Source organism: Salmo trutta, chromosome 5, assembly GCF_901001165.1.
Source record: "Salmo trutta chromosome 5, fSalTru1.1, whole genome shotgun sequence".
NCBI classification, from domain to species: Eukaryota; Metazoa; Chordata; class Actinopteri; order Salmoniformes; family Salmonidae; genus Salmo; species Salmo trutta.
This window is the reverse complement of record NC_042961.1, coordinates 28,081,062-28,096,744: the sequence shown is the minus strand read 5'-3', so window position 1 is coordinate 28,096,744 and position 15,683 is coordinate 28,081,062. Positions and strand designations below refer to the sequence as shown.

Here is a 15,683-nt window from a genome sequence, read left to right as displayed (position 1 = left end):
TTTAAATGAGGCCTTTTGTGACCTAACACTTGCACTTTCCTTTTTTCCACCTTACTAGCTCTGACTTTGCTGACAGATATTTTGAGGAAAAATGTACTTCCTATGACTGTGATATGTGGTTGTCCCACCTTGCTATCTTAATTTGAATCCACTAACTGTAAGTCACTTTGGATATGAGCATCTGCTAAACTACTTTAAAAAAAATTTATGTACCGACCTTTTGAAAAATACAATAGCAGCAATAGGATATGTCTTTTAAAATCATGGAATACCAACACATTTATGGTGGTTGTGGTCTTTTAAAACTAATCATGGAATACCAACACATTTATGGTGGTTATCTCTCTATAATTATGTTAACTCTAAGAGGGACAATCGTTCAACATCTCAGCAATAATCTGAGCTGCGCAGCGCGACTGTAATAAAGACGACCTGAAACGCAACCATCGGCTTTAGTGCAGAGATAGAACAGTTTTCATTGGTAGAGACTATATTGTTTTTCCCAATCGGAGCAGTTGTTTTGCAAGAGTCACAATGTCCACCAGGAAGTGAAAATGTTTACAACGCTTCAAGTAGTTTTCGATGCATTTTTTAAAAATATCAGTTTGTTTTGGATTATGACTAACGCGTTATAACCCGAGTTGCTGTTGATTTGCCATTCTCAAGATGTATAGCGGACTTTTACCGAAAGGTCTGAGCGATGCAGAAATTAGTTCAGATGATGAGGACGACCAAGGACAAAGTGTAGTTGCAAATCAAGAAAAAACGTTAGCCTCAAACAAATGTCGTGTAGTTGGACTTTCGCGTGGTCTTAACGAAAACTGTGGGACACTTGTAGACACAAGTTCTTCTCATGCACAGCCCGTCATAGAACATGACAAGTCGTTGGACTGCTTACCCGGGGTTTCCGAGGAGAAGTGGCAAGTATGTCACACATGTTATGCTTCCCAGTCAGGTGTTGCATATCAAGCTAACGTTAGCTAGCTAGCTAGTTAGCGATGTTGCCTATATACTCTATAGCATCCCCTACTAATTTTGGATAGGCAGTCCATGAATGATGAAACCTGCATGGAAAACAATAACGTGTTATAACAAAATGGCTGCATTGCTTAGCTATACCACGTATTCCCGTTTCCCAGGATCAGCGCCACTTTCAAAAGCAAGTCAAATGTGGATAAGATACTCATCTTTGTAAAGCTACATTGTATGTTCTTCTACCATATACACATTACACACAATTCATCAACTGTTGAAAGGGAGATTTTCATGATTCGGGTAAATACTTTTGTTGCATACATTGTTGTTGCTAAAATGAATGGTTACACTTCATGTTCTTTAGAGATTTAAAGAGCTACAGAAGAAAAAAGATGAGATCAAGGCAATGAAGCTCCCCAAAAAAAGACAGCGGGGAAGACGACGACATAAGAAAGGTCAATTGCACTTCTTTGTAACCACACAGCCACTGAAAAGATAACGATCCAGGACGTCTTTGCCCTGGTCAGATGTAACCTACTTGACCTATCCCAGAAATAATGGAAATGGGAAAAGAAGAGGGTTCATCCCGTGTCCAAATTCTAAGTGTCTCATGACCCTAACGTTAGTGTTTTTGTTAAAGTCCTTTGTCCTTGTTAAATTCAAAATGGTATTATAATTGAGTTAGTCTTTTGCCTATAAAAGCTGAACTGGAATGGATCTGAGTGGAACATAATTAAATAATATACAATTTCATTGAATGTCACTGAAAGAAATAGTCAGCCAGTCTACCTCTTTTCACTGTTTTGGATATGATCACAGTGTACGTTAATATTTCTGAGGTCATGAGTTATGACACAATACGACGGACTGTAAAATTGGGTGATTTTGGAGTTTACAATATTAATTTCTTTGTTTCATGTCACTAAACAGATGATGAATCAGGGACTAAGAACATGGAATCAAACAATGAAAGGTAACGTAGGCCTAAATGTATCACAACATCTGTTCAAACATAGTTCTATACAGTATTTCACTAACTACTAAAGAGTCTTCAAAGGCGTTGTCCCGATTTTCCACCATTCTCCCAAAGTGCGCATTTGAACTTGCACACTTTCTTGTATGGAAATTCCCTCCAGCCAATGCTTAGGCTACACCAATCCTATGCTTTAAATCCATGACAGGGAGTGTCCAAGTCCACACTTATGGAAAAGGGTGGAGAATCGGGACATAGCCTTGTTGTTGGTGTAGGCCTAACTGAAAGCCTATTCTACCCGGGCATTCCAAAAATGTGATTGGTACTTAGCACCCATTTATAGCCTTAACATATGCTGTAGTCTTGTCCTGAACCGATAATAAACATGAACACTCATTTTTTTTCTTCACCAGAGAGCCTCAAGCAGAGCATGACAAGCGTTGGGATGGGCTGACGCAGTACTTTGGCGTCAATGATAGATTTCAACCCCCTGCCTGTTACAAGCCTGCTCCCAAGGTAAAAAAAAAAGTCTGCCTGTGTCTAATGCCATCAAGTTATGGCAAAAGCATTGAACATGTTCTGTCTTTCTGTATCCATGCCTGTGTAACTTCTCATTGTTTTATTAAATATGACAGGCGGCTTAAGAGGTTTCTAGACTCAAACCTGACATTGTGTAAAATATAAAAGATTGTGTTACATTTTAATGATGCGATTACCTTAATCTTGACATTGGGATGATTCTCCATTCCACTTTTTTTGGTTGAGATTAAAGTAAGATGTAGATTTGCTCTAGAGAGAAGTGTCTGTACTGAATGTCTATACAGAAACCTGACAGCTCCAGCTCACCGTGTTACTGTATGTGGAAAGCTCCGAGTGCACTCAGTACATGCACAATAACATAGGCTATTCAAAGTGTGAGAAGCTAATTGTCAGACCTATGGATCTAGCCTACATAGCACTAGCCTACATTTTGATGAAAAGGTGTATAGAAAATGGCATCAGACACTCGCCTGCTTTTGTTTTAGTGTCTCTCAGCCTTGCGTCTTTGTGAAGGAAAGCGCATGTGAATAGCTGTTGTGTGTGTGTCCTAATAATAACCCTAATAAGAAACTCTTGGACAAATGAGTTAATTTCTTACTTTAATCCATTTAGAAATACATCTGTGTACTTGATAAATCTGGTGTAATAGAACAAGAAAGAGACATACATATTTTGATATGTAAATTGTTGTGCAAGCAATATATATATATATATATATATAATTTGTCCTAATTCAATTGGAAGTTCTCGTAATGCTTATTTGTGTGTTATTTAAATTCCGTTTATCTGAAATTCTGTTTATCTGAAAGTACCATCAAATTTAGTTTTTGCTCTGTTTTTGCAGCAAAAACAGTCTACTTTGAATGGACAAGATATATTTAACACGAAGCTAAATTAAACAGAACTTGTGAAGTCAACATAACGAGAAGGCCTTGCTCCTCCATTTTCAAACATTCTCATTAGTGATCAATGTCATTTACATATTGACATTACATAAAAAAAATGTTAGGCCTAAGTTAATTACACACTAGACATTTAGAATCTATTTGGGTCTTTCTATAAACTACGGTACCAGTGACAATTTCCTGCGGTGGACAACTTGTTACAGCTGTTAATAAGTCATTGATAATAATCTGCAAAGCAATTTCATGTGAGTACATTAAGATATAGGGGGGAACATAGCTATGTTCAATCAAATTCATGCTGGTCTGACCAATCGGAATCTATGCTTCAGGACTGTTTTGATCACGTGGGCAGGGAAATGTTCCGGGTTGCCTCAGTGAATGGTGTCGACACACTGACTCTGTGACTTGGTTCATCAGAAAGTCCATAGAGGATGTTGTTCCTACTGTGATGATTAAAACTAATCCAACCAACGTAAGGCAATCAAAGAGGCAAAACCACATTACAGGGACAAAGTGGAGTCGCAATTCAACGGCTCAGACACAAGAAGCATGTGGCAGAGACTCCAGACAATCATGGATTATAAAGGGAACGTGAGGCCTCCCGAGTGGCGCAGTGGTCTAAAGCATCGCAGTGCCACTAAAGATCCTGGTTCAAGTCCAGGCTCTGTCGCAGCCGGCCAAGACCGGGAGACCCATGGGGCGGCGCACAATTGGCCCAGCGTCGTCCGGGTTAGGGGAGGGTTTGGCCGGCAGGGATTTACTTGTCCCATCGCGCACTAGCGACTCCTGTGGCGGGCCCGGGCGCAGTGCACGTTGACATGGTCGCCAGGTGTATGGTGTTTCCTCCGACACATTGGTGCAGCTGGCTTCCGGATTAAGCGGGCATTGTGTCAATAAGCAGTGCGGCTTGGCAGGGTTGTGTTTTTGAGGACGTACGGCTCTCGACCTTCACCAGTCCCGAGTACGTACGGGAGTTGCAGCGATGGAACAAGACTGTAACTACCAATTGGATACCACGAAAAGGGGTAAAGAAATAAATAAATAAAGGGAAAGCTAGCCATGTCGCAGACACCAATGCCTCACTCCTGGACAAGCTAAGCATCTTCTTCGCCCGCTTCGAGGAAAACAACACTTTAGCCGCTGACGTGGGCCCCCGCCGCTCACGAAGACTGTGTGCTCCTGATCTCCGTGACCGACATGAGTAAGACATTCAAGCGTCTTAACCTTCGCAAGGCTGCCGATCCAGACGGCATGCCAAGCCGCGTCCTCTGACGTGTGCAGACCAGCTGGCTGTAGTGTTTACGGACATATTCAATCTCTCCCTATGCCAGTCTGTTGTCCCCTCTTGCTTCAATATGCCCACCATTATTCCTGTACCCAAGAAAGCGAAGGTAACTGATCTTAATGAGCAGTGCCCCGTAGCACTCACTTCTGTCATCATGAAGTACGTTGAGAGGATAGTTAGACCATATCACCTTACCCGACCCTAGACTCACCACAATTTGCATACTGCCCCAACAGATCCACGGATGACGCAATCACCATTACACTGCACACTTCCAAACCCAATCAACATTACAGTGCACATTTCCCTATCCCACCTGGACAAGAGGACTACCTCAGCGTTCAATACCATAGTGTCCTCCAAGCTCATCACTAAGCTCAGGGCCCTGGGTCTGAGCCCCTGGGTCCTTGACTTCCTGATGGGCTGACCCCAGATGGTAAGGGTAGGCAACAACACCTCTGCCACGCTTATATTCAACACGGGGGCCCCACAGTGGTGCGTGCTCAGCTCCCTCCAGTACTCCCTGTTCACCCATGACTGTGGCTACGCACGTCTCCAACTCAATCATCAAGTTTTCTGATGACACAACAGTGGTAGGCCTGATTACCAACAACGGTGAGACAGCCTACAGGGAGGAGGTGAGAGCCCTGGTGGAGTGGTGCCAGAATAACAACCTATCCCTCAACATTATCAGAGGAAGGTCCTAAAAATTTTCAAAAACCCCAGCCACCCCAGTCATAAACTCTTCTCTCCACTACCGCATGGCAAGCGATACCGGAACACCAAGTCTAGGACCAAAAGGCTTCTCAACAGCTTTTACCCCCAAGCCATAAGACTCCTGAACAGGTAATCAAATGGCTACCCGGACTATTTGCATTGTCCCGCCCCCCCACCCCATTTTACGCTGCTGCTACTCTCTGTTTATCATATATGCATAGTCACTTTAACTATACATTCGTGCACATACTACCTCAATTAGCCCGACTAACCGGTGCCCCCACACATTGGCTACCCGGACTATCTGCATTGTGTCCCACCACACGCCAACCCCTCTTACGCTACTGTTACTTTCTGTTTATCATATATGCATAGTCACTTTAACCATACCTACATGTACATACTATCTCAATTAGCCCGACTAACCGGTGCCTGTATGTAACCTCGCTACTGTATATAGCCTCGCTACTGTATATAGCCTCGTTACTGTTATTTCTCACTGTCTTTTTACTGTTTTTATTTCTTTACTTATCTATTGTTCACCTAATAATTCCACTGTTGGTTAGGGCCTGTAAGTAAGCATTTCACTGTAAGGTCTACACCTGTTGCATTCGGCACACGCGACAAATAAACTTTGATTTGATTGTGTGTGTGGGAGTGTCAATGTAGTGCGAGTGTGTATATGGTTGGTTTATATAGCCTAATGTTATTTTTTAGGATCCCCATTAGTTGTTGCAAAAGCAGCAGCTACTCTTCCTGGGGTCCACATGAAACATTACATAATACAGAACATTAATAGACAAGGACACAACTACGTCATATTTAAAAAAGGCACATGTATCCTACATAACAATACATACACACAAATTGTCTAGGTCAAATAGTGAGTGTGCGTAGGGTCAGTACAGATAGTCAATTAATGGTACCTTAACTATTTAGCAGTCTGGCTTTTTAGCAGTCTTATGGCTTGTGGGTAGAAGCTGTCCCTGGGCCTGTTGGGTCGAGAGCTGATGCTCCGGTACCGTTTACTGGACGGTAAAAGAGAACAGTCTATGGCTTGGGTGGCTGGAGTGTCTGACACCGCCTGATATAGAGGTCCGGGACGGCTGGGAGCTCGGCCCCAGGGATGTACTGGGCTGTCTGCACCACCCTCCGTAGCACTTTGTGGTCAAGGGCGATATATTTGCCATACCAAGCGGTGATGTAGCCAGTCAAGATGCTCTCAATGGTGCAGCTGTATAACTTTTTGAGAATACGAGAGCCCATGCCAAATCTTTTCAGCCTCCTTAGGGGGAAGAGATGCTGCCGTACCCTCTTTACGACCCTCTGTGTGGGTGTGTGTGGACTATGTTAGGTATTTAGTCATGTGTACGCCAAGGAATTGAAGCTCTCGACCTGCTTCACAACAGCCCCGTCGATCTGGATGGGGTCGTGCCCTCCTCTTTTCTCCTATAGTCCACAATCAGCTCCTTGGTCTTACTGACGTTGATGCAGGGGTTGTTGTCCTGTCACCACACTGCTAAGACCAACTCCCTCAGGCCTACCGCCGTCGTATCGTCAGCAGACTTGATGGTGGTGTTGGTCGTGGGTGAACAGGTAGTACAGGAGGGGACTAAGCACACACCCCTGAGGGGCCCCCATCTTGAGGGTCAGCGTGGCGGAGGTGTTGTTGCCTAACGTCACCACCTGGGGCCGGCCCGTCAGAAAGTCCAGGATCCAGATGGAGGGGTTCAGTCCCAGGGTCTCGAGCTTGGAGGGGACTATGGTGTTGATCGCTGAGCAGTAGTCTGAACAATATTCTCAGTTATTTCCCCTCTTGTCCAGGTGGGAGAGGGTAGTGTGAAGTGCATTAGATTGCGTCATCTGTGGATCTGTTGGGGCAGAATGCGAATTGGAGTGGGTTTGGGGGGTCTTGAACGATGGTATTGATGTGTGTCGTGACCAGCCTTTTCAAAGCACTTCATAGTTACAGACGCGAGTGCTACAGGGCGCTAGCCATTTAGGCAGGTTACCTTGGAGCTCTTGGGAAGAGGGACAATCGTGGTCAGCTTGAAACATTTTGGGATTACAGAGTGGGACAAGGATAGATTGAAAATGTCTGTGAAGACACTTGCCAGCTGGTCTGCGCATGCTTTGACAACGTGCCCTGTTGTTCCATCTAGCCCAGCAGCCTTGTGATTTGTTAACCTGTTTAAATGTTTTGCTCAAGTCGGCCACAGAGAGCTAGATCACACAGTCATCCTTAACAACAGGGGCTTTCACTCAAGTAACAGTGTTAATTTCTTCGAATTGAGCATAAGGCATTTAGCTCGTTTGGTAGTTCTGTATCGCAGGGCAACTCATGGCTGGGTTTCCCTTTTGTAATGCGTTATCGTCTGCAAGCCCTGACACATACGACGAGCGTCGGAACTGGTGTAATAGGATTCCACCTTCTTCCTATATTGTCCTTTCGCATGTTTAATGTCTCGTCGGAGGTTGTATTGGGCTTTCTTGTATGTGTCCGTGTCCCGTTCCTTGTAAGCCGTTTGTTCTTTAGTCCAGCGCAGATATTGCCTGTAATCCATGGTTTTTGGTTTAGATACGTTCTTATAGTCACTGTGGGGACGACATCGTCTATGCACTTATTGATGAAGCCCGTGACTGTTGTGGTTAGAGGTCGACCGATTATGATTTTTCAACCCCGATACCGATTATTGGAGAACCAAAAAATAACACTTCTTTTTTTTGTTGTAATAATGACAATTACAACAATACTGAATTAACTTATTTGAACTTAATATAATACATCAATAAAATCCATTTAGCCTCAAATAAATAATGAAACATGTTCAATTTGGTTTAAATAATGCAAAACCAAAGTGTTGGAGAAGAAAGTAAAAGTGCAATATGTGCCATGTAAGAAAGCTAACGTTTAAGTGCCTTGCTCAGAACATGGGAACATATGAAAGCTGGTGGTTCCTTTTAACATGAGTCTTCAATATTCCCAGGTAAGAAGTTTTAGGTTGTAGTTATTATAGGAATTATAGGACTATTTCTCTCTATACGATTTGTATTTCATATACCTTTGACTATTGGATGTTCTTATAGGCACTTTAGTATTGCCATTGTAACAGTATAGCTTCCGTCCCTCTCCTCGCTCCTACCTGGGCTTGAACCAGGAACACATCGACAACAGCCACCCTTGAAGCAGCGTTACCCATGTAGAGCAAGGGGAACAACTACTCCAAGTCTCAGAGCGAGTGACGTTTGAAACGCTATTAGCGCGCACCCGCTAACTAGCTAGCCATTTCACATCGGTTACACCAGCGTAATCTTGGGAGTTGACAGGCTTGAAGTCATAAACAGCGCAATGCATTGCGAAGAGCTGCTGGCAAAACGCACAAAAGTGCTGTTTGAATGAATGCTTACGAGCCTGCTGGTGCCTACCACCGCTCAATCAAATCATAGACTTAATTATAATATAATAAACACACAGAAATACGAGCCTTAGGTCATTAATATGGTCGAATCCGGAAACTATCTCGAGAACAAAACTTTTTTTTTCTTTCAGTGAAATACGGAACTGGTCCGTATTTTATCTAACGCGTGGCATCCCTAAGTATAAATATTCCTGTTACATTGCACAACTTTCAATGGTATGTCATAATTACGTAAAATTCTGGCAGATTAGTTCGCAACGAGCCAGGCAATGAACGCAAGAGCAGTGACACAATTTCATGTTAGCAGGCAATATTAACTAAATATGCAGGTTTAAAAATATATACTTGTGTATTGATTTTAAAGAAAGGCATTGATGTTTATGGTTAGGTACATTGGTGCAACGACAGTGCTTTTTTCGCAAATGCGCTTGTTAAATCATCACCCGTTTGTCGAAGTAGGCTGTGATTCGATGATAAATTAACAGGCACCGCATCGATTATATGCAACGCAGGACACGTTAGATAAACTAGTAATATCATCAACCATGTGTAGTTAACTAGTGATTATGTTAAGATTGATAGTTTTTTTATAAGATAAGTTTAATGCTAGCTAGCAACTTACCTTGGCTTCTTGCTGCCCTCGCGTAACAGATAGTCAGCCTGCCATGCAGGCTCCTCGTGGAGTGCAATGTAAGGCAGGTGGTTAGAGCGTTGGACTAGTAACCAGAAGGTTGCAAAAACGAATCCCCCCCTGAACAAGGCAGTTAACCTGTTGGGGCTAGGGGGCAGTATTTGCACGGCCGGATAAAAAACGTACCCGATTTAATCTGGTTACTACTCCTGCCCAGTAACTAGAATATGCATATAATTGTTTGATTTGGATAGAAAACACCCTAAAGTTTCTAAAACTGTTTGAATGGTGTCTGTGAGTATAACAGAACTCATTTGGCAGGCCAACACCTGAGAAGATTCCAAACAGGAAGCACTCTCTCTGACCATTTCATGGCCTTCTTGATCATCTCTAACCAAAACAGGGGATCTCTGGCATGACGTGACATTTTCTAACGCTCCCATAGGCTCTCAGAAGGCGCCAGAAAGCTGAATGGGGGCTTTGCAGGCCCTGGCTGAAAAACATTAGCGCATTTTGTAAGTGGTCGATCTGAGAACAATGATACTGGAGGCGCGTACCCGAGTCGACTCCATGTTTACTTTCTCTCTCTTTGAACGAAAACAACCACTCCCGGTCGGAATATTATCGCTTTTTTACGAGAAAAATGGCATAAAAATGGATTTTAAACAGCGGTTGACATGCTTCGAAGTACGGTAATGGAATATTTAGAATTTTTTTGTCACAAAATGCATCGGGCGCGTAACCCTTATTTACCCTTCGGATAGTGTCTTGAACGCACGAACAAAACGCCGCTATTTGGATATAACTATGGATTATTTGGGACCAAACCAACATTTGTTATTGAAGTAGAAGTCCTGGGAGTGCATTCTGACGAAGAACAGCAAAGGTAATAACATTTTTCTTATAGTAAATCTGACTTTGGTGAGGGCTAAACTTGGTGGGTGTCTAAATAGCCGGTGATGCCGGGCTATCTACTTAGAATATTGCAAAATGTGCTTTCACCGAAAAGCTATTTTAAAATCGGACATAGCGAGTGCATATAGGAGTTCTGTATCTATAATTCTTAAAATAATTATGTTTTTTGTGAACGTTTATAGTGAGTAATTTAGTAAATTTACCGGAAGTTTTCGGTGGGAATGCTAGTCACATGCTAGTCACATGCTAATCTAAAAAGCTGGTTTTTGATATAAATATGAACTTGATTGAACAAAACATGCATGTATTGTATAACATAATGTCCTAGGTGTGTCATCTGATGAAGATCATCAAAGGCTAGTGCTGCATTTAGCTGTGGTTTGGGTTTATGTGACATTATATGCTAGCTTGAAAAATGGGTGTCTGATTATTTCTGGCTGGGTACTCTGCTGACAATCTAATGTTTTGCTTTCGTTGTAAAGCCTTTTTGAAATCAGACAGTGTGGTTAGATTAACGAGAGTCTTGTCTTTAAAATGGTGTAAAATAGTAATATGTTTGAGAAATTGAAGTAATAGCATTTCTAAGGTATTTGAATATCGCGCGACAGGATTCCACTGGCTGTTGAGTAGGTGGGACGCAAGCGTCCCACCTAGTCCATAGAGGTTAACCCCCGTTCCTAGGCCGTCATTAAAAATAAGAATGTGTTTTTAATCTGACTTGCCTAGTTAAATAAAGGTGTAAAAAAAAAGATTACTTTTTTTTTTTAATTGGCAAATCGGTGGCCAAAAACACCGATTTACCGATTGTTATGAAAACTTGAAATCGGCCCTAATTAAATCGGCCATTCCGATTAACCTCTCTTGGGTATGTGGGACGTGACCGTCCCACCTGCGGGACACACTATTCAACAGCCAGTGAAATTGCAGGGCGCCAAATTCAAAACGACAAAAATCTTATAATTTAAATTTCTCAAACATACAACTATTGTATCCCATTTTAAAGATAACATTCTGGTTAATCCAACCACATTGTCCGATTTAAAAAATGCTTTACGGCAAAAGCATAGCATTAGATTATGTTAGCACATCACCCTTGACAAGAAAAACCACACAGCCATTTTCCAAGCAAGGAGAGGCGTCACAAAAAACAGAAATACAGCTAAAATTAAGCACTAACCTTTGATGATCTTCTTCAGATGGCACTCATAGGACTTCATGTTACACAATACATGTATGTTTTGCTCGATAAAGTTCATATTTATATCCAAAAACCCCATTTTACATTGGCCCGTAATGTTCAGAAATGTTTTTCCTCCAAAAACTTCCGGTGAATGAGCACATCAATTTATAGAAATACTCATCATAAACGTTGAGAAAATATTAAACTGTTATTCAAAAAAAATATTAAACTGTTTTTCAAAGAATTATAGATAAACATCTCCTTAATGCAACCGCTGTGACAGATTTAAAAAAAGCTTCACGGGGAAAGCACACTTTGCTTTTTTTAATTTTTAATTTTTTGAGTACGGTGCTCAGAAAACATCAGGCAATACAGATACCCGCCATTTTCCAAAATATCCGGTGATTTTGCAGAGAGCCACATCAATTTACAGAAATACTCATCATAAATGTTCATGAAAATACAAGTGTTATACATGGAACTTTAGATACACTTCTCCTTAATGCAACCGCTGTGTCAGATTTCGAAAAATCAATAATCTGAGTACGGCGCTCAGACACAAAAACATGCCAAGCAATATATCCGCCATGTTGTAGTCAACAACAGTCATAAATAGCATTATAAATATTCACTTACCTTTGATGATCTTCATCAGAATGCACTCCCAGGAATCCCAGGTCCACAATAAATGTTGTTTTGTTCAATAAAGTCCATAATTTATGTCCAAATACCTCCTTTTAGTTAGCGAGTTCAGTAAGCAAAGTGTGCTTACCCCGTGAAGCTTTTTTGAAATCTGAAGGAAGCGCGCTGAAAATTCCACGACGAAAAGTAAAAAAAGTTATATTTACGTTCGTAGAAACATGTCAAACGATGTATAGCATAAATTTTTAGGGCCTTTTAAACATAAATCTTCAATAATATTCCAACCGGACGATTCCAATGTCTTCAAAAATGTAATGGAACACAGCTACCTCTCACGTGAATGCGCGCCACTGAACTCATGCAATTCTCTCAGTCATCTGACTCCAGGCCTTCTCGTTTGCTCTCTGCTCACAGTAAAAGCCTGAAACAACGTTCTAAAGACTGTTGACATCTAGTGGAAGCCTTAGGAAGTGCAAAATGAACCCTAAGTCACTGTATAGGCAATAGGCAATCACTTGAAAAAACTACAAGCCTCAGATTTCCCACTTCCTGGTTGGATTTTTCTCAGGTTTTGCCTGCCATATGAGTTCTGTTATACTCACAGACATCATTCAAACAGTTTTAGAAACTTCAGAGTGTTTTCTATCCAAATCTACTAATAATATGCATATCTTAGTTTCTGGGAGTGAGTAGCAGGCAGTTTACTCTGGGCACGTCAGTCATCCAAGCTACTCAATACTGCCACCATCCATAAGAAGTTAAGGGCTTGTAAGTAAGCATTTCACGGTAAGGTCTACACTTGTTGTATTCGGCGCATTTGACAAATAAAGTTAGATAAAAAAATAAAAAATAACCTTTATTTAACCAGGTAGGCAAGTTGAGAACAAGTTCTCATTTACAATTGCGACCTGGCCAAGATAAAGCAAAGCAGTTTGACACATACAACAACACAGAGTTACACATGGAGTAAAACAAACATACAGTCAATAATATAATAGAAAAATAAGTCTATATACAAAGAGAGCAAATGAGGTGAGATAAGGGAGGTAAAGGCAAAAAAGGCCATGGTGGCGAGGTAAATACAATATAGCAAGTAAAACACTGGAATGGTAGATTTGCAGTGGAAGAAAGTGCAAAGTAGAAATAGAAATAATGGGGTGCAAAGGAGCTAAATAAATAAATAAATACATACATACAGTAGGGGAAGTGGTAGTTGTTTGGGCTAAATTATAGATGGGCTATGTACAGGTGCAGTAATCTGTGAGCTGCTCTGACAGCTGGTGCTTCAAGCTAGTGAGGGAGATAAGTGTTTCCAGTTTTAGAGATTTTTGTAGTTCGTTCCAATTTGATTGGGCTAGTTGCATGTCTGACATCAATGTGTGCGCAATTACAATGATAATTTAATATGGTACATTTCAGACAGTTTAATATAACATGGACTACTTGTCAACAGTGTGTTTATGGTGTAATGGAATGTTTTGCCTTGTGTGGTAGGTTTTGTGGGTTTTGACACTGTCATAACCAGCCATATTTTTCACAACAGGTCTAAATATGTGTCACGACAGTGTTATGACCATGTTATGTCAGCTGTTATGACGTATTATGACATGGTTTTGACCGTGTCATGGCGCTGGGTGTCAAGGGAAGTGTTACCTAGAATGACAAATAGTAGCCTGGAGGGCTTATTCACAATATGAACTGGTGATCAGGTTATGAAATGACATGACAAATACATTTTAGTGTCCATATTACCCTACTCCTGCAATTTTAAAGGATATAACTGCTAGTCCTAGATCTATGATGTTGTTAGGCAAAGTGATTTGCCAATTTGGCATATTCACTTTTATTCCTGTAAGGACACATGTGGAACTGCATTTAAAAGAAAATGTTTTAACCATTTTCAAATGTTGATCCCAATGTCACATTGAAATCCCATTTACAAAATATTTTATTTTGAACATTGCCAGCAAATTGACCAATGTACAGTTGTGGTAGTAGTAGAGGTAGATTTCTTATTTGTTTTTCTGTAATTATTACTATATTGCCATATCATTATTAGACTCAGCTTGCTGTCTTTGTCCAAATTAATTTGAGGGATGAGTGTGCGTCTATAAACAACTTGAGTCCTTGAATCATTCATATGAAGATGCTTCCGAGAGGGCTCCCCTAATTTAAAATGACAACATCTTGCTTTCATGTGTTCTGTGAAATTATTGAAAAAATGATCTTAACTCTACTTCTTCGGATAGTCTCCTTTTTTTGGAGACCCACCCCTGCCGTCAGTAACCAGGGGCATCTTTGCTCCCTCCTCTGCTCCAGCCTGTAATGGAAATGTGTAATTAAAGAGTCACATTTATGTTTGGTAATCTCCAGTAGAATTTTTGAAGATTTCCCCACTAATATCCAATCAAAAAGGTTTTCATTTGTGAAGGAAAATCTACATATTTGTAGTAATAGCAATCATATTAAAAATAAGGCCCAGGGGACTTTTGAAGTTACTCTTTGATTTTTTTCTCCCCCTTTTCTATTTCTAAAATCACTACATTTTCCCCTTCTCTCCAGTCCAGCTTAGAAAAGAGCATAGAGAGCGCCATCGCTGAAGGGGACTTTGGGAAGGCGGAGGAGATGAGCGACAGACTCGCCACTCGAGAGGTATGTACCGATAAGAGATCTATGGGGCGCTCCTGCTGTGACAAATTGAACTAATGGATCTGTGGCCATTTCTTCCTGCCAAGACATAGGGGAACAAAAACACACACAGGCACCCGCAATTGAGAAGTCCTGCAGCCCTTTCCCATTGAGTTAATGGAAAGCCCTCCCCCTTAGTTTTGGAGTTCGGCAGTGTCAAAAGCACTTTTGGCTCAGCTTTTTAATGAAGGGCTACATTGCTTTCAAGCCAACTGTTAAAACATTCTCAAGGTGTGAGTTTCATACCTTTGAAGTGCACACGTCCCTAAATGCACTGCCTGCAGTTTCGAAACCACTCGTCTTGGCAGGCATCGGGGATCAAGCGGTTTGAAGCTAATTTAGCAGAAAAAGTTGCCCGCACACCCATAATTGCGCTTAAGAAGACACCGCTACTACTTTTCATAGTTGGCGATTACAGTATGTTCAATTGTCACAACTTGAATTGTATTAAGTGAGAGATGTGATGCTCTTATAGAAGCACTGATATTAATGATACTTTTGAAAAACTAGATGATTACTTTGAGGATTACTTTAGAATTCAGAAAGGATGTTTGGGGGAAAAAAATCTTTGACACTTCTCTGTTTTCTCAATGACATTTAAATCAGCGTTGAAAAAAGGCGCAAGTTTAAGTTTGTTCCGCCTGAGCGAATCTGACCGCAAGTCAGAGACCACTATGATGACACACCAAATGTGTTTGATGGATTGTGGGAAAAGAACAGGAATAGGCTTTTGTAGGTTGCAGTCCAAGCCAACCGTGTTTATTTTATTTTTTATTTTTATTTTACCTTTATTTAACCAGGTAGGCAAGTTGA

At 41.2% G+C, this 15,683-nt stretch overlaps 1 protein-coding gene across 1 annotated transcript in view; it reads left to right on the top strand.

Annotated features, from left to right (window-relative positions):
• The first annotated feature begins 485 nt into the window (after nucleotides 1–485).
• fam204a (family with sequence similarity 204 member A) overlaps nucleotides 486–15,683 on the top strand; it is a 36,109-nt gene continuing 20,911 nt past the window's right edge. The window contains exons 1-5 of the mRNA XM_029753205.1: nucleotides 486–924; nucleotides 1,340–1,430; nucleotides 1,906–1,948; nucleotides 2,362–2,464; nucleotides 14,745–14,834. Of these exons, the coding sequence (XP_029609065.1) occupies nucleotides 667–924; nucleotides 1,340–1,430; nucleotides 1,906–1,948; nucleotides 2,362–2,464; nucleotides 14,745–14,834 (585 nt within the window). The 5' untranslated portion in view covers nucleotides 486–666. The remainder of the gene's footprint in view (nucleotides 925–1,339; nucleotides 1,431–1,905; nucleotides 1,949–2,361; nucleotides 2,465–14,744; nucleotides 14,835–15,683) is intronic.